At 45.4% G+C, this 25064-nt stretch overlaps 1 protein-coding gene across 2 annotated transcripts in view; it reads left to right on the top strand.

Moving 5' to 3' along the window:
• spata4 (spermatogenesis associated 4) overlaps positions 1-25064 on the top strand; it is a 44653-nt gene that overhangs the window by 6712 nt on the left and 12877 nt on the right. For both annotated transcript variants that reach the window (XM_070878374.1, XM_070878364.1), the window contains exons 3-4: positions 5466-5584; positions 22467-22687. In XM_070878374.1, the coding sequence (XP_070734475.1) occupies positions 5466-5584; positions 22467-22687 (340 nt within the window). The remainder of the gene's footprint in view (positions 1-5465; positions 5585-22466; positions 22688-25064) is intronic.

Below are 25064 nucleotides of genomic sequence, written 5' to 3'. Positions count from 1 at the left end.
CTTGGAGATATTACACTCAATTCCCTCATCCAAATCATTGATGTATATTGTAAAGAGCTGGGGTCCCAGAACTGAGCCCTGCAGCACTCCACCAATCACTGCCTGCCATTCTGAAAAGGACCCGGTTATCCCGACTCTCTGCTTCCTGTCTGCCAATCCGTTCTCGATCCACGTTAGTATATTCCCCCCAATACCATGTGCTTTGATTTTGCACACCAGTCTCTTGTGTTGGACCTTGTCAAAAGCCTTTTGCAAGTCCAAATACACCACATCCACTGATTCTCCCTTGTCCACTCTATTAGTTACATCCTCAAAAAATTCCAAAAGATTTGTCAAGCATGATTTCCCCTTCATAAATCCATGCTGACTTGGACAGATCCTGTCACTGCTTTCCAAATGCGCTGCTATTTCATCCTTAATAATTGATTCCAACATTTTCCCCACTACTGATGTCAGGCAACCGGTCTATAATTACCCGCTTTCTCTCTCCCTCCCTTTTTAAAAAGTGGTGTTACATTAGCTACCCTCCAGTCCATAGGAACTAATCCCGAGTCGATAGACTGTTGGAAAATGGTCACCAATGCATCCACTATTTCTAGGGCCACTTCCTTAAGTACTCTGGGATGCAGACTATCAAGCCCCGGGGATTTATCGGCCTTCAATCCCATCAATTTCCCAAACACAATTTCCCGCCTTATAAGGATATCCTTCAGTTGCTCCTTTTCACTAGACCCTCGGTCCCCTAGTACTTTCGGAAGGTTATTTGTGTCTTCCTTCGTGAAGACAGAACCAAAGTATTTGTTCAATTGATCTGCCATTTCTTTGTTCCCCATTATAAATTCACCTGAATCCGACTGCAAGGGACCTACGTTTGTCTTCACTAATCTTTTTCTCATCGCATATCTATAGAAGCTTTTGCAGTCAGTTTTTATGTTTCCATCAAGCTTCTTCTCGTACTCTTATTTTCCCCCTCTCAATTAAACCCTTTGTCCTCCTCTGCTGAATTCTAAATTTCTCCCAGTCCTCAGGTTTGCTGCCTTTTCTGGCCAATTTATATGTCTCTTCCTTGGATTTAACACTATCCTTAATTTCCCTTGTTAGCCACGGTTGAGCCACCTTTCCCGTTTTATTTTTACTCCAGATAGGGATGTACAATTGCTGAAGTTCATCCATGTGATCTTTAAATGTTTGCCATTGCCTATCCACCATCAACCCTTTAAGTATCATTTGCCAGTCTATTCTAGCCAATTCACGCCTCAAACCATCGAAGTTACCTTTCCTTAAGTTCAGGACCCTAGTTTCTGAATTAACTGTGTCACTCTCCATCCTAATAAAGAATTCTACCATATTATGGTCACTCTTCCCCAAGGGGTCGAGCACAACAAGATTGCTAATTAGTCCTTTCTCATTACACATCACCCAGTCGAGGATGGCCAGCTCCCTGGTTGGTTCCTCGACATATTGGTCTCGAAAACCATCCTTAATACACTCCAGGAAATCCTCCTCCACCGCATTGCTACCAGTTTGGTTAGCCCAATCAATATGTAGATTAAAGTCACCCACAATATCTGCTGTACCTTTATTGCATGCATCCCTTATTTCTTGTTTGATGCTGTCCCCAATCTTACCACTATTGTTTGGTGGTCTGTACACAACTCCCACTAGCATTTTCTGCCCTTTGGTATCTGCAGCTCCACCCATACCGATTCCACATCATTCAAGCGAATGTTCTTTCTTACTATTGCATTAATTTCCTCTTTAACCAGCAATGCCACCCCGCCTCCTTTTCCTTTCTGTCTATCCTTCCTAAATGTTGAATACCCCTGGATGTTGAGTTCCCAGCCTTGGTCATCCTGGAGCCATGTCTCCGTGATGCCAATTACATCATACCCATTAACTGCTATCTGCGCAGTTAATTCTTCCACCTTATTCCGAATACTCCTCGCATTGAGGCACAGAGCCTTCAGGCTTGTCTTCTAACACACTTACTTTGCCTCTTTAGAGTTTTGTTGTAATGTGGCCCTTTTTGCTTTTTGCCTTAGGTTTCTCTGCCCTCCACTTTTACTTTTCTTCTTTCTATCTTTTGCTTCTGCCCCATTCTACTTCCCGCTGCCTCCCTGCATAGGTTCCCATCCCCCTGCTGTATTAGTTTAACTCCTCCCCAACAGCACTAGCAAACACTCCTCCTAGGGCATTGGTTCCGGTTCTGCCGAGGTGCAGACCATCCAGTTTGTACTGGTCCCACCTCCCCCAGAACCGGTTTCAATGTCCCAGGAATTTGAATCCCTCCCTGCTGCACCTCTCCTCAAGCCACATATTCATCTGAGCTATCCTGCGATTCCTACTCTGACTAGCACGTGGCACTGGTAGCAATCGTGAGATTAATACTTTTGAGGTCCTACTTTTTAATTTAGCTCCTAGCTCCCTAAATACGTCTCGTAGCACCTCATCCTGTTTTTTACCTATATTGTTGGTACCTATATGCACCACGACAACTGGCTGTTCACCCTCCCTTTTCAGAATGCCCTGCACCCGTTTCGAGACATCCTTGACCCTTGCACCAGGGAGGCAACATACCATCCTGGAGTCTCGGTTGCAGCCGCAGAAAAGTCTATCTATTCAGCTTATAATTGAATCTCCTATCACTATAGCTCTTCCACTCTTTTTCCTGCCCTCCTGTGCAGCAGAGCCACCCACGGTGCTATGAACTTGGCTGCTGCTGCCCTCCCCTGGTGAGTCATCTCCCTCAAAAGTACCCAAAGCGGTGTATCTGTTTTGCAGGGGGATGGCATCAGAGGACCCCTGCACTACCTTCCTTGCACTGCTCTTCCTGTTGGTCATCCATTCCCTATCTGGCTGTGTACCCTTTACCTGCGGTAAGACCAACTCACGAAACGTGCTATTCACGCCATTCTGAGCATCGTGCATGCTCCAGAGTGAATCCACCCGCAGCTCCAGTGCCGCAATGCGGTCCGTCAGGAGCTGCAGCCGGATACACTTCCCGCACACGTAGTCGTCAGGGATACCGGAAGCGTCCCTGACTTCCCACATAGTGCAGGAGGAGCATAAGACATGTCTGAGCTCTCCTGCCATGACTTAACCCCTAGATAAATTTAATTTGGCAACAATAAGCCTAAAAGGTTACTTACTGATAAAGAAAAGAAAAAGAAAAACTACTTACCAATCACCAGCCGATCACTTACCCCCTTGGCTGTGACGTCACCTTTCGATTTCTTTCTACCTCTTTTTTGCCTCCCTGCTGCAGCTGCACCAGCTGGCCTCCGCCGATGCTGCTCCCCGGACTCCCACCTCTCCGACTGTAAAGGAACGCATCTGATTTTCCTTCCATATTCATTGTGTCCCACTGTATTCATTGTGGGATGGCTGCAGGCCCAGGTAAACCTTTTCTTGCTTAAATGCAAGGAACGTGCCTGAAGGATTAAGCCATTGAGTGGAACAATGAGGGAATTGGATATACACTTGAAAAGGAATCATTTGCAGGGCTATGGGGAAAGAGTGGGGGGCTGTGACTAATTGGGTAGCTCTTTCAAACAGCTGGCACAGGCACGCTAGGCAGAGTGGCCTCCTTCTCTGCTGCAAGATTCTATGATTCTGTGCATTTTGATGTTACCAAGTATGAGATAGTGTACTTTGTACATAAGAATGGCAGGTGGGAATGGGGAAGCACTTGGCAGGATGAACAAAGGAATATGGAGGTCATGGTATATGTCATTAAAAGTTAGCTTGCTGGTGCAAGAATCAGTCAGAAAAGGATAATGGAATGCTGGGCTTCTTACAAGTGGTATGAATGATAAAAGTAAGGAAGTTCTACTGGAACTATATGAAGACTGCACTGGGAAAGTTGTGTTCAGTTTTGGCTGCTCCACCTGTGAAGGACTTGGATAAGAAGGTTAATCTCTTTCAGCCCTACAACCCCCTGAGATCTCTGCGCTCCTCTAATTCTGGCCTCTTGAACATCCCCGATTTGAATCACTCCACCAAACTTTTGGTCATCTGCCCATATATCTCAGTGTCAAATTTTGTTTTGTAACGCTCCTGTGAAGCACCTTGGGACGTTTTACTATGTTATGCTAGCAAAGACATGCTGATCCCAGCCGACTTGAACAACCTACCACCAACCCATCTCAAATCTAGAATGCCATTATGGACCGTCGTCTAAGCCCTTCAGCGATCTCCCCTCAGCCTTAATGACAACGGCGAAATGCTTGGAAGAACTGCGACATACAGAATGGATTCCTTATAGAGGATCCCACAGTACAACCTGAGGGGTCAAACCTTCCTCATGGACAACCATCGACCGCCTCAGAACTAGTCATGGTAGATGCTGCCACCTTCTCCATGGATGGAAGATTAAAGAATCCCCATCATGTGACTGTGGAGCTCCGGGTCAGACCCTGGAACACATCATTGAGCACTACCCTCAGAGAAATGTTTCAGGCAGCCTACAAGATATCCACGCTGTTACACTGGTAGCTTTGGCCTGGATATCCGACTTAGATATTGACATTTGATTTGCTTTGCTACTACCAAACGAAAGAAGACTACGTTAAAGGCACTATATAGATACACGTTGTTGTTGTTAAGGGGTGATCTGATTAAGTTGTTTAAAAATAATGATGGGATTGGCAAGGTAGCTAGGGAATGACTTCTGCCTCGTAAGGAATCCAGAACAAAAAGACATAACCTTAGAATTTAAGCCAGTTAAAAGCAAATCCAGGAAAATATCACATGTCAATTGAGGTATTCAACAGGGAGATAGATACTTCGGATGTAAGGGTATCAGGAGAAAAAGTGAAGTGAGATTAAAATAACAGTTACCATAGACAACAAAATAGTGGAGCAGTCCTTCTTGTGTTTGATCAGCTGGGGTTGTTTTCTCTGTAACAGAGGAGGCTGAAGGGAGACCTGATTGAGGTGCATAAAATTATGAGGGGCCTAGATATAGTGGATAGGAAGGGCCTATTTCCCTTAGCAATGGGGTCAACAACCAAGGGGCATAAATTTAAAGTAATTGGTAGGAGGTTTATAGGGAATTTGCGGGAAACAATTTTCACCCAGAGGGTGGTGGGGGCCTGGAACTCACTGCCCGAAAGGGTGGTAGAGGCAGAAACCCCTCACCACATTTAAAAAGTACTTGGATATGCACTTGAAGTGCTATTACCTACAGGTCTACGGACCAAGAGCTGGAAAGTGGAATTAGGCTGGATAGCTCTTTGTCGGCCGGCACGGACACGATGGGCAGAATGGCCTCCTTCCATGCTGTAAAGTTCTATGATTCCATAAGACTCCTTTTTCAGAATAGGGGAACAACATCAGTTAAATGTATATAAATCACACTGTACTTGACATCATACTTACACCTCTACATCCAGAACTGGTGCTGTGTTTGGAGGTTTGTGCATTCACCAATTGATTTTATTTTTAACTGTACTTTTTCTTCCAAGTTTTTTTTCAAGAGAAAGTTTAATATTCCCAAGGAACTAATTGATGCTACAATCCATTCTAAGCCGAGGGGAGCAATATGTCTGATACAACACATATATACCTTACTGACAAATAGGCAGTGAGTATTTGTAATCTACACTATTAGGACTTATTAAAGGCATGTTGTCATTTTGCTGGGATGTGAGCAATTTTGTTGGTAATTACTCAGGCCTTTGCCGATAGCACTGATTGCATGCAAAATGTCTGCAGACTGGAGTCCATTGTTATTCATTAAAATGTAAGTTGTGTATTCTTTATTGGGTAAATATTGCCATATTGCAGTGAATATGGAACACGAAGGTCTAGGTTCAATCTCTGCTCTCTCCTGAGTGAATTGGAGCCACGGTAGTCTAGGGAGAGAGGAGTTAACCAGAGTTTCTGCTCCTGACCCGTATCCAGTGACTCTAGTGGGTAATGCGCACGTGTGCGGATGATGGGTGGGGATAGGATTGGGTTCGACCCCACCGTGATCGAAGGGCCTGCCAACGCTCACTGTCTGGGCTTACACATGAAGAATAGTCACTTGGATCTGATCCCAAAACAGCTGTGGAACCAAACCCCAGCATGGATCATCGCATTCTGGGCAAGAGGGAAAAAAATAGCAAAAAGAGAAAAGGTTCCTTGCCTCCTTACAGTTCACAGCCAGAATATTTGATGGCAGTAATCCATTAATTAAATGAAGATGTCTTCAATTATTAAGTTTTAATTCAGAATATATCTTTACTGCGTACTTATTTACTTCATGCCTTTTTGTAACCACTGTAGCAGGGTGATTCAGGGCCGGTAAGTCAGCTGCAGGCTCTGGTCCCCAATTAATAGTATGGCCCCGTTAAGAACATTCCCTTTAAAGATAATTGCACCTGGAGTGGAAGAGACTTTCCCCAGCCAGGTGAGTAGGAGAAATAAGAGTTGAGTGAGGCTGGGAGTTGAAGAGCTACAAGACATATTGTGTGATCTTGCTTTGTGTTAAGTGCAGTAAAAGACGGCGTTTGGAACGTGAATTGATTGAGGACGACTGCTTATAAAAGAAAGGCTCCAAGATGGTAGAGCCCTGAAACACCACCTTATGTCAGCCTGCACATAGGAACAGAAGTAGGCCATTCAGCTCCTCGACCCTGTTCTGCCTCCAGTCCTCAGATCTCTTACCATCTCACCGAAAGGCGCTGCTCAGTGCTGAGCTTACGGCCTGCATCTCGCTGTAGGCAGTTAGGCTCATACAGCAATGGTTTCCAGTCGTCTTGGACTCCCTTGCCACTGGACCAAGACCTTGCTCAGCTAAGCCCATGTGGTAGCCAGTGTATAATGGTCACCCCACGTTAAAAGAACTCACGCACAGGCATCTTCCACCCTTCAGTATGAAGTTCGGGACCTGGAATGTCAGGACCCTCGTGGACAATTCCTGTTCTGTCATTCAATGAGATCATAGCTGATCTATAACTTGACTACATCCACCTGCTTTGGCTCCATATCCTTTTATACCCTGACTAGCAAAAATCTATCGATCTCAGATTTAAAATGATTAATTGAGCTAACATCTACTGCTAATGCATATGTGATGTATGCACATTAATTGATGTCATCGTCCCTGAACAGCCTTTGCTGTTAGTTTGCTTCATTGTTTAGGTTTGTGATACATCCACTTCTCCCATGCCACAGCTGCTAAATTAAAAGCCTGAGACGCTTTTAACAATTGTTTCATTTCTCTTTTTATCTTTATTCAGGTTTTCTTTCAGTTAGCTTACTATACAGCTGGAGAAAGGTGCACTGGGACCACCTGGTCCTGGATCCCTCCTAAAGCCATTCTGTATTCTGGTGCTGGCAGGTTCATGAGATATTTTCTATCCTTGCTTGCAGGAAACCTTTGGATCTCAGCTTGATGCTTCTGCTTTATAAAACAGCTGAGATTGGGAACTCTGTATGTGTAACCGCAGTCATGAACTCATTTACTGCCACAGTTTCACAGCATATTAAAGCACCAATGAACTGTGGTAGTATGCCATCATATTATTACTATTTCATGAAAGGAGTGGTGAGCAGCCCCTGGACAGTGTGGCGGCCCCAATCTGCGAGGAAGTACCAGTGGCAGGTCGGGGCCATAAAAGGAGTATACCACTCCAGGGAGCAGCGCGAGCTGGTGCAGGAGGGCGATGGCAGTGAAAAAGGCGACTGAATTGGACGTCACCATAACCCAGGTCGGTGATTGGAGCGTGGGAAGGTAGAGCAGGAGCGATGAGGTCGGGGCAAAGGAGCGGCGAGAGATAGCAGTGCGATGTGATCGGGGCCCAGGAGAGGCATGAGATCGGGGCCCAGAAGAGGAGTGGGCCCAGGGGCAGCCCGGGCCGTGCGCACTAGATCTGTGCAGCAGAGCTGGTCTCCAGTCACCTTGGTTAACCCTTGCCACTGGACCAAGCTCTGTCAAGCCCGTGTAGTGGCTGGTGTGCAACGGCCACCACACGTTAAAAAAATCCATGCAGAGGCATCTTCCACCCTTTAATATGTAGTTTGGGACCTGGAATATTAGGTCCTTCATTGAAACACCTGTGAACTCATTGAACACATCCCTTTTTGGTGTGGAAGCAAGTCATCCTCGATTCGAGGGACCACCTAAGAAGATTATTTCATTGTAATTTGCTTAGTTCAGAATGTTATGTGATGCTTTTTAAGAAGATATAAAGGAAGTACATTTTCTTGAACAACAAAAGCATCTCTTTTCAGATACTTTAACAACAACAATAAGATCACCTCTCATTCTTCTGAACTTCAACTTGTGTAGGCCTAACCTACACAACCTGTCCTCAAAGTCAACTCCTTCATCTCCGGTATCAACCGAGTGAACCTTCTCTGAACAGCCTCCAATGCAAGTATATCCTTGCTTAAATACAGAAACCAAAACTGTACACAGTATCCTAGGTGTGGCCTCACCAATACCCTGTACAATTGGCCTCACCAATACCCTGCTCAGAGATCATGATCCAGAACTTAAAGAAGGGTAACTTTGAAGGTACGAGGCGTGAATTGGCTAGGATAGATTGACGAATGATACTTAAGGGGTTAACAGTGGATGGGCAATGGCAGACATTTAGAGACCGCATGGATGAACTACAACAATTGTACATCCCTGTCTGGCGTAAAAATAAAAAAGGGAAGGTGGCTCAACCGTGGCTATCAAGGGAAATCAGAGATAGTATTAAAGCCAAGGAAGTGACATACAAATTGGCCAGAAATAGCAGCGAACCCGGGGACTGGGAGAAATTTAGAACTCAGCAGAGGAGGACAAAGGGTTTGATTAGGGCAGGGAAAATAGAGTACAAGAGGAAGCTTGCAGGGAACATTAAGACGGACTGCAAAAGCTTCTATAGATATGTAAAGAGAAAGAGGTTAGTAAAGACAAATGTAGGTCCCCTGCAGTCAGAATCAGGGGAAGTCATAACTGGGAACAAAGAAATGACAGACCAATTGAACAAGTACTTTGGTTCGGTATTCACTAAGGAGGACACAAACAACCTTCCGGATATAAAAAGGAGGAACTGAGGGAAATCCTTATTAGTCAGGAAATTGTGTTGGGGAAATTGATGGAATTAAAGGCCGATAAATCCCCAGGGCCTGATGGTCTGCATCCCAGAGTACTTAAGGAGGTGGCCTTGGAAATAGCGGATGCATTGGCAGTCATTTTCCAACATTCCATTGACTCTGGATCTGTTCCTATGGAGTGGAGGGGAGCCAATGTAACCCCACTTTTTTTTTAAAAAGGAGGGAGAGAGAAAACAGGGAATTATAGACCGGTCAGCCTGACATCGGTCGTGGGCAAAATGATGGAATCATTTATTTAGGATGTCATAGCAGCGCATTTGCAAAGAGGTGACATGATGGGTCCAAGTTAGCATGGATTTGTGAAAGGGAAATCATGCTTGACAAATCTTCTGGAATTTTTTGAGGATGTTTCCAGTAGAGTGGACAAGGGAGAACCAGTTGATGTGGTGTATTTGGACTTTCAGAAGGCTTTCGACAAGGTCCTACACAAGAGATTAATGTGCAAAGTTAAAGCACTTGGGATTGGGGGTAGTGTGCTGACGTGGATTGAGAACTGGTTGGCAGACAGGAAGCAAAGAGTCGGAGTAAATGGGTACTTTTCAGAATGGCAGGCAGTGACTAGTGGGGTACTGCAAGGTTCTGTGCTGGGGCCCCAGCTGTTTACATTGTACATTAATAATTTAGACGGGGGGATTAAATGTAGTATCTCCAAATTTGCGGATGACACTAAGTTGGGTGGCAGTTTGAGCTGCGAGGAGGAAGCTATGAGGCTGCAGAGTGACTTGGATAGGTTAGGTGAGTATAATGTGGATAAATGTGAGGTTATCCACTTTGGTGGTAAAAACAGAGAGACAGACTATTATCTGAATGGTGACAGATAAGGAAAAGGGGAGGTGCAATGTGACCTGGGTGTCATGGTACATCAGTCATTGAAGGTTGGCATGCAGGTACAGCAGGCGGTTCAGAAAGCAAATGGCATGTTGGCCTTCATAGCGAGGGGTTTTGAGTAAAGGGGTAAGGAGGTGTTGCTACAGTTGTACAGGGCCTTGGTGAGGCCACACCTGGAGTATTGTGTACAATTTTGGTCTCCTAACATGAGGAAGGACATTCTTGCTATTGAGGGAGTGCAGCGAAGGTTCACCATACTGATTCCCGGGATGGCGGGACTGACATATCAAGAAAGACTGGATCAACTGGGCTTGTATTCACTGGAGTTCAGAAGAATGAGAGGGGATCTCATAGAAATATTTAACATTCTGACAGGTTCAGACAGGTTAGATGCAGGAAGAATGTTCCCGATGTTGGGGAAGTCCAGGGGTCACAGTCTAAGGATAAGGGGTAAGCTATTTCGGATCGAGATGAGGAGAAACTTCTTCACCCAGAGAGTGGTGAACCTGTGGAATTCTCTACCACAGGAAGTTGTTGAGGCCAATTCACTAAATATATTCAAAAAGGAGTTAGATGTAGTCCTTACTACTAGGGAGATCAAGGGGTATGGCGAGAAATCAGGAATGGGGTACTGAAGTTGCATGTTCAGCCATGAACTCATTGAATGGCGGTGCAGGCTCGAAGGGCCGAATGGCCTACTCCTGCACCTATTTTCTATGTTTCTATGACTTCTCTGCTTTTATACTCAATCCCCTTTGCAATAAATGCCAACATTTGATTTGCTTTCCTGATTACTTGCTGTACCTGCAGACTAACTTATTGTGTTTCATGTAAAAGGACCCCTAGGTCCTTCTGTACTGCAGCTCCTTGCAATTTTTCTCAATTTAAATTATAATTTGATTTTTTATTTTTTCTGCCAAAGTAGATAACCTCACATTTTCCCACATTATACTCCATCTGCCAAATGTTTGCCCACTCACTTAGCCTTAAATATCCTTTTGCAAATTTCTTGTGTTCTCCTCAAAATTTGCTCTCCTACCCATCTTTGTATCAGCAGTAAACTTGGCTAAATTATTCTCGGTCCCTTCATCCAAGTTATTACTGTTATGTATTTAACCCCTTGTAACCTGCATCACACCTAACCACCAGAGGGCCTATCTGTTGGAGTCCCAAGTGATCCCAGCATCCCTTGGGAGCACAGTCTATAAACAGGCCACCCACGAGGTACCTGCACTCTGGAATCTTAATAAAGGAGCTAAGGTCACACTTGCTCATTACACACAGTACTCAGTCTGACCATTTATTATGAGTGTAACAATTGGCGATGAGGTAACGAACAACCGCGTGAAAATGCAAAGAACAGTCAGCACCCTGGAGAAGTTCTCAGAAGGGGACGATTGGGAGGCCTTCGTGGAGAGACTCGACCAATACTTTGTGGCCAACGAGCTGGAAAGGGACGAGAATGCCACCAAACGAAGGGTGATCCTCCTAACTGTCTGTGGGGCAACAACCTATGGCCTCATGAAGAATCTCCTGGCTCCGGCAAAACCAACAGAAATCCTACGAAGAATTGTGTACGCTGGTCCTAAATCCTAAAGAAAGCGTTTTGATGGCAAGATATCGGTTCTACACGTGTCAACGATCGGAGGGCCAGGAAGTGGCGAGCTACGTTGCCGAACTAAGGCGCCTTGCAGGATATTGTGAGTTTGAGGGTTTCCTCAGAGACTTTTTTGTACTGGGCATCGAACATGAGACAATCCTTCGCAAACTTGACTGTCGAAACTCCGAATTTGAGTAAAGCCATAACGATTGCCCAGGCATTTATGTCCACCAGCGACAACACCTAGCAGATTTCGCAGAACAAAGAAGCTTTGGCCAGTACTGTGCATAAAGTAACGTAGGTTTTGAGCAGAAATGTACACTGCAGAACATACACGCCGGCTGCTGTGGCCCGACCTCAAGTGACCCTGAGTCCGCCATCATCTGTTAATGCGAGGCAGTTAACACCCTGTTGGTGCTGCGGAGGTGATCATCGACCCCACTTTAAGCACTATGCGTGCAATGGCTGCAGAATAATGGGACACCTCCAACGAATTTGCAGGCGAGCTGCAAACCCTGCAAGCCATCACATTGCAGAGGAAGATCGATCCACAGTGGATCACACGGAATTGGAAACTCGTACTGAGGAGGCAGAGGTGTACGGGGTACACACGTTCACGACTAAATGCCCACCAATATGTTGAAAGTTGAACTGAACGGCATTCCAGTATCTATGGAGCTGGACGCGGGGGCAAGTCAGTCCATAATGAGTAAAACGGCCTTCGACAGGCTGTGGGGAAAGAAGGCACACAGGCCCAAGCTCGGCCCCATTCACACCAAACTAAGGACTTACACCAAGGAACTAATCCCTGTAATTTGCAGTGCTGAAGTCAAAGTCTCCTATGATGGAGCAGTACATGAACTCCCGCTGTGGATCGTGCCAGGTGATGACCCCATGTTGTTTGGCAGAAGCTGGCTGGGGAAAATCCGCTGGATTTTGCCCCCAAAGTGGATAACCTCACATTTATCCATATTATACTGCATCTGCCATGTATTTACCCACTCACCTAACCTGTCCAAGTCACCCTGCAGCCTCTAAGTGACCTCCTCACAGCTCACACCGCCACCCAGTTTAGTGTCATCTGCAAACTTGGAGATATTACACTCAATTCCTTCATCTAAATTATTAATATATATTGTAAAGAGCTGGGGTCCCAGCACTGACCCCTGCAGCACTCCACCAGTCACTGGATGCCATTCTGAAAAGGACCTGTTTATTCCGACTCTCTGCTCCTTGTGGATAGGGAACTGGTTGGCAGACGTCAGTACGTTACCCTCAATAGCATGTGCTTTGATTTTGCACACCAATCTCTTGTGTGGGACCTTGTCAAAAGCCTTTTGAAAGTCCAAATACACATCCACTGGTTCTCCCTTGTCCACTCTACTGGTTACATCCTCAAAAAATTCCAGAAGATTTGTCAAGCATGATTTCCCCTTCATAAATCCATGCTGACTTGGACCGATCCTGTCACTGCTTTCCAAATGCGCTTTCATCCTTAGTAATTGATTCCAACATTTTCCCCACTACTGATGTCAGGCTAACTGGTCTATAATTGCCTGTTTTCTCTCTCTCTGCGAGCACTCTCATCCGTCGACGATACTGCATGTACCCAGGTTCTAAGCAAGTTCCCTTCATTATTCGAGCCAGGCATCGGACGCTTCTCTGGGGGAAAAAGTGCAGATCCATTTGGTTCCCGGTACGCTACCCATCCACCACAAGGCTCGGGCGGTACCGTACATGATGCGTGAAAAAGTGGAAATCGAGCTGGACAGGCTGCAACGTGAAGGTATCATCGCGCCGGTGGAATTCAACGACTGGGCCAGTCCGATTGTCCCGGTACTCGAGGAGGACGGTACGCTTACAATTTGTGGAGACTATAAAGTAACGATTAATCGTTTTTCGCTGCAGGATCAATACCCATTACCCAAGGCAGATGACCTATTTGCGACCCTGGCTGGAGGGAAGAAGTTCACCAAGCTGGACCTGACCTCGGCCTACATGACGCAGGAGCTGGAGGAGTCTTCGAAAGGCTTCACCTGCATCAACACGCACAAAGGTCTGTTTATCTACAACCGGTGCCCGTTCGGGATTCGGTCGGCCACAGCGATCTTCCAGTGGAACATGGAGAGGCTGCTAAAGTCGGTTCCTTGCACAGTGGTCTCCCTGGATGACATATTGGTTACAGGTCGGGACACCATATAGCACTTGAAGAATCTGGAAGAGGTTCTTAGTCAGTTGGATCGCGTGAGGCTCAGGTTGAAACGCTCAAAGTGTGTTTTCCTGGCACAGGACGTCGAATACTTGGGAAGGATAATCGCAGCAGATGGCATCAGACCCATCGACGCCAAGACGGAGGCAATCAAGAACGCGCTGTGACCACAGAATATGACGGAGCTGCAGTCGTTCCTGGGACTCCTTAACTATTTTGGTAATTTCCTACCCGGGTTAAGCACCCTGCTAGAACCCCTACATGTGCTACTGTGCAAGGGAGGCGACTGGGTATGGGGGAATTCACAAGAGGCTGCCTTTAAGAAAGCCAGAAACTTATTGTGTTCTAACAAACTGCTTGTCATGTATAACCCATGTAAACGATTAGTGCTAGCTTGCGATTGTGTCATCATACGGGGTTGGGTGTGTGTTACAACAGACTAATGAATCGGGAATTTTGCAACAGGTTGCGTATGCATCCAGGAGTTTGTGCAAGGCCAAAATGGTTGAGAAAGAGGCTCTGATATGCGTTTACGAGGGAAAAAAAATGCACCAGTACTTATTTGGCCTCAAGTTTGAGCTTGAAAATGACCACAAGCCGCTCATATCACTATTCTCGGAGAGCAAAGGCATTAATACCAATGCCTCTGCCCTCATCCAAAGATGGGCGCTCACGCTGTCAGCATACAACTGTGTAATCCGCCAGAGAACTGCGCAGATGCTCTGTCAGCTACCATTGCCCACCACCGGGGTGGAAATGGCACAGCCAGCGGACATGGTCATGGAGACATTTGAGAATGAGAAGTCCCCCGTTATGGCCCGCCAGATCAGGACTTGGACCAGCTAGGATTCTTTACTGTCCTAGGTAAAAAAACTGTCCTCCATGGAAGCTGGTCCATTGTCCCAGTGGAGATGCAGGAAGTGATTGAGCCATTCCACAGACGCAAAGACGAGTTGTGGATATGGCTCTTGCGGCTAAAGGGATCAAGGGGTATGGAGAGAAAACAGGAACGGGGTACTGAAGGAATGATCAGCCATGATCTTATTGAATGGTGGTACAGGCTCGAAGAGCCGGATGGCCTACACCTGCACCTATTTTCTATGTTTGTCCCTGCAGGTGGACTGTCTTTTGTGGGGCAATTGCGTAGTCTTGCCCAAGAAAGGCAGAGACACATTTATTTGCAAACTGCACAGCATCCACCCAGGCATCGTAATGATGAAAGCCATAGCCAGATCCCACGTGTGATGGCCTGGCATCGACTCAGATTTAGAGTCATGCATGCGCCAGTGCAACATTTGCTCTCAGTTGAGCAATGTGCCCAGACAGGCACCGCTAAGTTTGTGGTCATGGCCATCCAAACCGTGGTCGAGGATCCATGTAGACTATGTGGGCTAACTCCTAGGAAAAATGTTTTTGATTGTCGTGGACGCTTACTTAAAATGGATTGAATGTGCAATAATGTCTGTAAGCACGTCCACGGCCACGATTGATAGTCCACGAGCCATGTTTGCCACGCACGGCCTGCCTGATGTCCTAGTCAATGATAATGGGCCATGCGACACCAGTGCTGAATTCAAGGAATTCATGACCCGCAACGGGATCAAACACATCACATCTGCCCCATTCAAGCCCGCAGCCAACGGCCAGGCAGAACGGGCAGTTCAGACCATCAAGCAAAGCTCCCTGCAGACCCGGTTGGACAGACTACTGCTCAGCTACCGCATCAGACCCCACTCACTCACCGGGATTCCCCCTGCTGAACTGCTCATGAAAAGGGCGCTTAAAACAAAGCTCTCTCTTGTCTACCCTGATCTACATGATCATGTGGAGGACAAGTGGCATCAACAAAGTGTGTACCATGATCGCGCAAATTTGTCACGCGATATTGAGATCAATGATTCTGTGTTTGTGCTCAATTATGGACATGGTCCCAAATGGCTCACTGGCACGGTCACAGCCAACGAGGGAAGGAGGGTTGTTTTAGGTCAAACTGACCAATGGACAAACGCACAGAAAACACTTGGACCAAATCAAATTGTGATTCACCAACAGCTACGAACAACCTGAAGAGGACACCACCAACTTTCACCTTCCAACACACACACACACACACACACACACACGTGGCAACTGACATCACAGTTGACCACGAAACCGAACTCATCATCCCCAGCAGCCCGGCAAGGCCGGCTGCCCAACAGCCCAGTGAAGAACTGACCAACCCACCCACATTTGTACCGAGACGATCGACAAGGGAGCGCAAAGCCCCAGATCGTCTCACCTTGTAAATAAATGTACTATTGACTTCACGGGGGAGTGATGTTATGTATTTAACCCCTTGTAACCTGCATCACACCTGACCACCGGAGGGCCTACCTGTTGGAGACCCAAGGGATCCCAGCATCCCTTGGGAGCACAGTATATAAGCAGGCCACCCACGAGGTACCTGCACTCTGGAAGCTTAATAAAGGAGCTACGGTCACACTTGCTCAATACACACAGTACTCAGTATGACCATTTATTATGAGTGTAACAATTACTATAATTGTAAATAGTTGAGGCCCCAGCACCAATCCCTGCGGCACCTCACTAGTTACTGTTTGCCAACCGAAAAATGACCATTTTATCCGATCTCTCTGTTTTCTGTTAGCTAGCCAATCCTCCATCCATGCTAATATGTATCCCAACCGTGTGAACTTTTATCTTTTACAGTAACCTGTTAAGTGGTACCTTATCTGGGGAGGTACCATCGGATTGGAAAGCAGCTAATGTAACGCCTCTGTTTAAAAAAGGGGGCAGACAAAAGGCAGGTAACTATAGGCCGGTTAGTTTAACATCTGTCGTGGGGAAAATGCTTGAAGCTATCATTAAGTAAGAAATAGCAGGACATCTAGATAGGAATAGTGCAATCAAGCAGACGCAACATGGATTCATGAAGGGGAAATCATGTTTAACTAATTTACTGGAATTCTTTGAGGATATAACGAGCATGGTGGATAGAGGTGTACCGATGGATGTGGTGTATTTAGATTTCCAAAAGGCATTCGATAAGGTGCCACACAAAAGGTTACTGCAGAAGTCAGAGGAAATGTATTAGCATGGATAGAGAATTGGCTGGCTAACAGAAAGCAGAGAGTCGGGATAAATGGGTCCTTTTCGGGTTGGAAATCGGTGGTTAGTGGTGTGCCACAGGGATCGGTGCTGGGACCACAACTGTTTACAATATACATAGATGACCTGGAAGAGGGGACAGAGTGTCGTGTAATAAAATTTGCAGATGACACAAAGATTAGTGGGAAAGTGGGTTGTGTAGAGGACACAGCGAGGCTGCAAAGAGATTTAGATAGGTTAAGCGAATGGGCTAAGTTTTGGCAGATGGAATACAATGTCGGAAAATGTGAGGTCATCCACCTTGGAAAACAAAACAGTAAAAGGGAATATTATTTGAATGGGGAGGAATTGCAACATGCTGCGGTGCAGAGGGACCTGGGGGTCCTTGTGCATGAATCCCAAAAAGTTAGTTTGCAGGTGCAGCAGGTAATCAGGAAGGCGAATGGAATGTTGGCCTTCATTGCGAGAGGGATGGAGTACAAAAGCAGGGAGGTCCTGCTGCAACTGTACAGGGTATTGGTGAGGCCGCACCTGGAGTACTGCGTGCAGTTTTGGTCACCTTACTTAAGCAAGGATATACTAGCTTTGGAGGGGGTACAGAGACGATTCACTAGGCTGATTCCGGAGATGAGGGGGTTACCTTATGATGATAGATTGAGTAGACTGGGTCTTTACTCGTTGGAGTTCAGAAGGATGAGGGGTGATCTTATAGAAACATTTAAAATAATGAAAGAGATAGACAAGATAGAGGCAGAGAGATTGTTTCCACTGTTCGGGGAGACTAGGGGGCACAGCCTCAAAATACGGGGGAGCCAATTTAAAACCGAGTTGAGAAGTAATTTCTTCTCCCAGAGGGTTGTGAATCTGTGGAATTCTCTGCCCAGGGAAGCAGTCGAGGCTAGCTCATTGAATGTATTCAAATCACAGGTAGATAGATTTTTAACCAATAAGGGAATTAAGGGTTATGGGAAGCGGGCGGGTAAGTGGAGCTGAGTCCACGGCCAGATTAGCCATGATCTTGTTGAGTGGCAGAGCAGGCTCGAGGGGCTAGATGGCCTATTCCTGTTCCTAATTCTTATGTTCTTATGTTATCGAATGCCTTCTGGAAATCCAAATACACCACATCCACTTGTTCCCCCTTATCCACCCTGCTCGTTACATCTTCGAAGAACTCCAGCAAATTTGTCAAACATGATTTCCCTTTCATAAAAGTATGCTGACTCTGCTTGATTGAATTATGCTTTTCCAAATATCCTGCTTGCTACTGTTTCCTTAATAATGGACTTGAGCATTTTCCTAACAACAGATGTTAGGCTAACTGGTCTATAGTTTCCTACTTTCTGTCTGCCTCATTTTTTTAATAGGGGTGTTACATTTGCAGTTTTCCAGTCTGCTGGGACCTCCCCAGAATCTCGGGAATTTTGGTAGATTACAACCAATGCATCCACTATCTCTGCAGCCACTTCTTTTAAGATCCTAGGATGCATGCCATCAGGTCCAGAGGACTTGTCCGCCTTCAGTCCCATTATTTCACCGAGTACTACTTCTTTAGTGATAGTGATTGTATTAAGTTCCTCCCTACCTATAGCCCCTTGATTATGTTTTTAGTGTTTTCTACCGTGACCGATACAAAATATGTGTTTCTGCCATTTCCCTGTTCCCAATTATTAATTCCTCAGTCTCATCCTCTAAGGGACCAACATTCATTTTAGCTACTCCTTTCCTTTTTATGTACTTGTAGAAACTCTTGCTACAGGTTGAACCTTTCTTATCCGGGACTCCCTTATCCGGCAACACCCCTTGTCCAGAACCATTCCCGACCGCCGGGTGGAGCATACGCTGAACACGGCCCGTCAAAATCCTACTCCCCAATATAATCTTTCTCTTCGATCGGCTGCCTCCTTCTCCGGCAAAATCCCTCATTCGGAACAGGCCAAGTCTCGAGGGTGCTGGATAAAGGAGGTTCAACCTGTATCTGTTTTTTTTTATTTCATGCTAGTTTGCTTTCATAATCTATCTTCCCTCTATTATATTTTAAGTCGTTCTTTGATGGCTTTTAAAATTTTCCTAATCCTCTGGCCTCTCACTAAACTTGGCCACTTTGTATGCCCTTGTTTTCAATTTGATATCATCCCTTATTTCCTTAGTTAGCCACAGATGGTTATCCCTTCTCTTACAGTCTTTCCTTCTCATTGGAATAAATTTTTGTTGAGAGTTATGAAATAGCTCTTTAAATGTCTGCCATTGTCCATCAACCGTCCCACACTTTAATCTATTTTCCCAGGCCACTTTAGCCAACTCTGCCTTCATACCTTAGTAGTCTCCTTTGTTTAAGCTTAGGACACTGGTTTGAGATCCAACTTTCTCACCCTCCAACTGAATTTGAAATTCAACCATGCTATGGTCACTCATTCCTAGAGGATTTATTAATCCTGTCATTACACAGTACCAGATCTAAGATAGCCTGCATCCTGGTTGGTTCTGCAGTGTACTGTTCAAGGAAACTATTCCGGATATGCTCTATGAACTCTTCCTCAAGGCTACCCTGGCCAATTTGCTTTGACCAATCAATATGAAGGATAAATCGCCCATGATTATTCCTGTTCCTTTTGTACATGCCTCCATTATTTCTTGATTTATACTCCGTCCAATAGTGTAGCTACCCACCCTCCTGTATGGCTCAGAGGCGTGGACCATATATAGTAGACGCCTCAAATCGCTGGAGAAATGCCACCAACGATATCTCCGCAAGATCCTGCAAATCCCTGGGAGGACAGACGCACCAATGTTAGTGTCCTCGATCAGGCCAACATCCCCAGCATCAAAGCACTGACCACATTCGACCTGCTCCGTTGGGTGGGCCACATTGTTTGCATGCCTGACACAAGACTCCCAAAGCAAGCGGGCTACTCGAACTCCTACACGGCAGCGAGCCCCAGGCGGGCAGATAAAATGTTTGCTCCTTGATAAAATGCAACATCCCCACTGACGCCTGGGAGTTCTTGGCCAAAGACCGCCCAAAATAGAGGAACAGCATCTAGGAGGGCGTTGAGCACCGAGAGCATGCAGAAAGCACGCGCAGGCGCGGAAGGAGCGTGCGGCAAACCAGACTCCCCACCCACCCTTTCCTTCAGCGACTGTCTGTCCCACCTGTGACATAGACTGTAATTCCTGTATTGGACTGTACAGTCACCTAAGAACTCATTTTTAGAGTGGAAGGAAGTCTTCCTCGATTTCGAGGGACTGCCTATGATGATGATGTTAGGGGGCCTATAGACTATGCCAACCAGTGACTTTTTCCCCTTATCTGCACCCAAACTGATTCAACAAATTGATCTTCTGAGCCAATATAATTTCTCACAAATGTACTGATCTCATCCTTTATTAACAGAGCTACCCCACCCCCTTTTCCTTTCTGTCTGCCCTTCCGAATTGTCAAATACCCTTGAATATTTAGTTCTCAACTTTGGTCACCTTGCAACCACGTCTCTGTAATGCCTATCAGATCATACCCATTTATATCTATTTGTGCCGTCAACTCATCTATTTTGTTATGAATGCTGCATGCAATCACTGGATTGACAGGAACTATTTCTGGAAAAAAAATACTGTTTATGGGCACAAAATCATTCATGGATGTACATTGTTTTAACTTTTACCTCATTTAAAATGATTGCCTGCTAAATTCTCTATATGAATGTCTGACTGGAATTGGGATGTTTAGAAACATCTTTGTGCCCATGTGTCAATAGTCATTTTTTTGCCTCGTAGAGATACTTCAGATAACTCCATCATCATCATCATCATGGGCAGTCCCTCGGAGTCGAGGAAGACTTGCTTCCACTCTTAACATGAGTTCTTAGGTGACTGTACAGTCCAATACGAGAACCATAGTTTCTGTCACAGGTGGGGCAGATAGTCGTTGAGGGAAAGGGTGGGTGGGATTGGTTTGCCGGACGCTCTTTCCTTTGCCTGCACTTGATTTCTGCATGCTCTCGGCGACGAGACTTGAGGAGCTCGGCACCCTCCCGGATGCGCTTCCTCCAGTCAGGGTGGTCTTTGGCCAGGGTCTCCCAGGTGTCAGTGGGGATGTTGCACTTTATCAGGGAAGCTTTGAGGGTGTTCTTGTAACATTTCCGCTGCCCTTCGTTTGCCATGAAGGAGTTCCGAGTAGAGCACTTGCTTTGGGAGTCTCACGTCTGGCATGCGAACTATGTGGCCTGCCCAGCGGAGCTGATCGAGTGTGGTCAGTGCTTCAATGCTGGGGATGTTGACCTGGTCGAGGACGCTAATGTTGGTGCATCTGTCCTCCCAGGGGATTTGTAGGATAACTATGATAATGTGCTCTTGGTGCCGAGAGCATGCAGAAATCAAGTGCAGGCAGCGGAAAGAGCTTGCGGCAAACCAGTCCCACCCACCCCTTCCCCCAACGACTATCTGTCCCACCTGTGACAGAGTCTGTGGCTCTCGTATTGGACTGTTCAGCCACCAAAGAATTCACTTCAGGAGTGGAAGCAAGTCTTCCTTGATTCCGAGGGACTGCCTATGATGATGACAATGTCAAAGGAGAAAAATGAACTAATTGTCCAGTTTTCTTTCAAATTAATTTTCAGTGTTTGAAAACTGCAAGGAAATCGATGTAAGTTACCAAGGAAGGCCATTGAACTAAATGGTATCAAAGGGTTGAAGAAAAAACTTTGGTCATGTTTATGAGGAGGGATTGAGAGGGGAGACTTCCTTTGCCTGCTGTATGATGGTGGCATTACATACATGGCAGGAAGATTTCCTGTATTCATTATGCCCAGTGAATTTATAAACCTGTTCTAAAAGAATGTATTTATAATTTTACTAGCAATATCATTGAGGAAATCTTTCTCACAATGTACACGATGTTGGTAACACAGCAACCAGAGTTTATCTTTCCCCCTCCCCCCCACCCCCCAATGGTGAGAAAGGGGGAAGGATCTAAAGAAGGATACTCCTTATCTAAGGAAGGATAGATACACTTGTCTTAGAGGCGGTGCAGCAAAGGTTCACTAGATTGATTCCTGGGATGAGAGAGCTGAAGAGAGATTGTGTAGAATGGGCCTATATCTATCGAGTTCAGAAGAATGAGAGGCGATCTCATTGAAACATTCAAGATTCTGAAAGGGATTGACGGTAGATGCTGAGAGGTTGTTTCCTCTGGCTGGAGTGTTTAGAAGTAGGGGGCATAGTCTCAGGATAAGGGGTCGGCCATTTAAGACCGAGATGAGGAGGAATTTCTTTACTCAGAGGGTTGTGAATCTTTGCCCCAGAAGGCTGTGAATGCTGAATCTTTGAGTATATTCAAGTCTGAGATAGATAGATTTTTGGACTCTCGGGGAATCAAGGGATATGGAGATTAGCCATGATATTGAATGGTGGAGCAGGCTCGAGTGGCTGTGTGGCCTAATCCTGCTATTTCTTATGTTCATATGAGGTTGAAATCAGAAACAAGAGAGTTTAGTGGCCAAATGTAATTTTCCAATTGCTAACATTAATTGGGGTACATGCACGAAAGGCCATATTGGGCCAGCAAGCACTTCCCCACTTTCCTGCCATCTCACCGCCTCCTTACCAGGTAGTTTCATTTGCTTTTAGAGCAAAATACATCCTCGACGATGAATTGAACTTTATGGACTACAGCTACCAGCAAAAGCTGCCGATGGTCGCCAGGGCAACTGTCAGCAATGCTATTCGAACCAACCTGAGATTAACTGAGGTATTGGAACAACCTGATCACTTCACAAACAAACAGAAAGCACTGGATATTATCAACATGCACGTGCAACAGAGGCAACTGGCAAGACTGGAGCAACCGAGTGAGTAGAAAGACATAGCTCAAATATATCTGGTTAAGTGCACTCACAATATTTTAAGTGTGAAAGTAGTCCATTGTATAATAATTAATTTTAAGCAGATAATGTAATTTCCACAGAGTTTCTATCTTAATCTAACATTCAATCTTAACTTGTTTTATATATTGTAATAGAGCATTGGGCTAATCTTAATTGGGTTTGGATTCCGTATGGTGCATCATTAAATAAATTTGTCAGTCAAACTAATCAGAAATTAGGATAGAAAGTGCTTAAAATAAATAGCAGATGCACCAGCATCTGAAAAGAAAAAAGATACGTTAATGTTTTTGGGAGAAACCCTTCACCAGAACCTTGTTTTCTCTTTTCAGGTGCTTAACAACAGCAACTTGCATTTATATAGCACCTTTAATGTAGTAAATAAAACATTCCACGACGCTTCATCGAAAGAAACATAGAAATTTACAGCACGGAAGGAGACCATTTCGGGCCATCGTGTCCGCACCAACCAACCAAGAGCTATCCAGCCTAAACCCACTTTCCAGCTCTTGGTCCATAGCCCTGTAGATTACAGCACTTTAAGTGCACATTGAAGTATTTATTTAAATGTGGTGATGGTTTCTGCCTCTACCACCCTTTCAGGCAGTGTGTTCCAGATCCCCACTACCCTCTGTGTGTGTGAAGAAATTTCCCCTCATATTTCCTCTAAACCTCCCCCCAATTACTTTAAATAAATGTCCACTGGTTGTTGACCCCTCTGCCAAGGAAAACAGGTCCTTCCTTTGCAATCTTTCTCCATTTAAATAATAACTTGCTCTTTGATTTTTTTTTTCTACCAAAGTGCATGATCTCACACTTTCTGACATTATACTCCATCTGCCAATTTTTTGCCCACTCACTTCGCCTATGTCCTTTTGCAGATTTTTTGTGTCCTCCAATCTTTCCTTATAGCCACAATTCTTTAGTCCAGGCAATATTTTTGTAAATCTCCTCTGCACCCTTTCCAGTGCAATCACATCATCCCTGTAATGTCTTCATCAGAACTGTACACAATACACCAGCTACGACCTAACCAGTGTTTTATACAGTTCAAGCATAACCTCCTTGCTCTTGTATTCCATACCTCAACTAATATAAGAACATAAGAATTAGGAACAGGAGTAGGCCATCTAGCCCCTCGAGCCTGCTCCGCCATTCAATAAGATCATGGCTGATCTGGTCGTGGACTCAGCTCCACTTACCCGCCCGCTCTCCGTAACCCTTAATTCCCTTATTGGTTAAAAATCTATCTATCTGTGACTTGAAAACATTCAATGAGCTAGCCTCAACTGCTTCCTTGGGCAGAGAATTCCACAGATTCACAACCCTCTGGGAGAAGAAATTCTTTCTCAACTCGGTTTTAAATTGGTTCCTCCGTATTTTGAGGCTGTGCCCCCTAGTTCTAGTCTCCCCTACCAATGGAAACAACCTCTCTGCCTCTATCTTGTCTATCCCTTTCATGATTTTAAATGTTTCTATAAGATCACCCCTCATCCTTCTGAACTCCAGCGAGTAAAGACCCAGTCTACTCAATCTATCATCAGAAGATAACCCCCTCATTTCTGGAATCAGCCCAGTGAATCGTCTACCCCTTCCAAAGCTAGTATATCCTTCCTTAAGTAAGGTGACCAAAACTGCACGCCGTACTCCAGGTGCGGCCTCACCAATACCCTATACAGTTGCAGCAACACCTCCCTGCTTTTGTACTCCATCCCTCTCGCAATGAAGGCCAACATTCCATTTGCCTTCCTGATTACCTGCTGCACCTGCAAACTAACCTTTTGGGATTCATGCACAATGACCCCCCAGGTCCCTCTGCACCACAGCATGTTGTAATTTCTCCCCATTCAAATAATATTCCCTTTTACTGTTTTTTTTTCCCAAGGTGGATGACCTCACACTTTCTGACATTGTATTCCATCTGCCAAACCTTAACCCATTCGCTTAACCTATCCAAATCTCCTTGCAGCCTCTCTGAGTCCTCGACACAACCCGCTTTCCCACTAATCTTAGTGTCATCTGCAAATTTTATTGCACGACACTCTGTCCCCTCTTCTAGGTCATCTATGTATATTGTAAATAGTTGTGGTCCCAGTACTGATCCCTGTGGCACACCACTAACCACTGATTTCCAACCGGAAAAGGACCCATGTATCCTGACTCTCTGCTTTCTGTTCGCCAGCCAATTCTCTATCCATGCTAATACATTTCCTCTGACTCCGCGTACCTTTATCTTCTGCAGTAACCTTTTGTGTGGTACCTTATCGAATGCCTTTTGGAAATCTAAATACACCACATCCATCGGTACACCTCTATCCACCATGCTCGTTATATCCTCAAAGAA

This window comes from Pristiophorus japonicus, chromosome 1 (genome assembly GCF_044704955.1).
Source record: "Pristiophorus japonicus isolate sPriJap1 chromosome 1, sPriJap1.hap1, whole genome shotgun sequence".
Lineage (NCBI taxonomy): Eukaryota > Metazoa > Chordata > Chondrichthyes > Pristiophoridae > Pristiophorus > Pristiophorus japonicus.
This window is presented reverse-complemented; position numbering and strand designations above follow the sequence as displayed.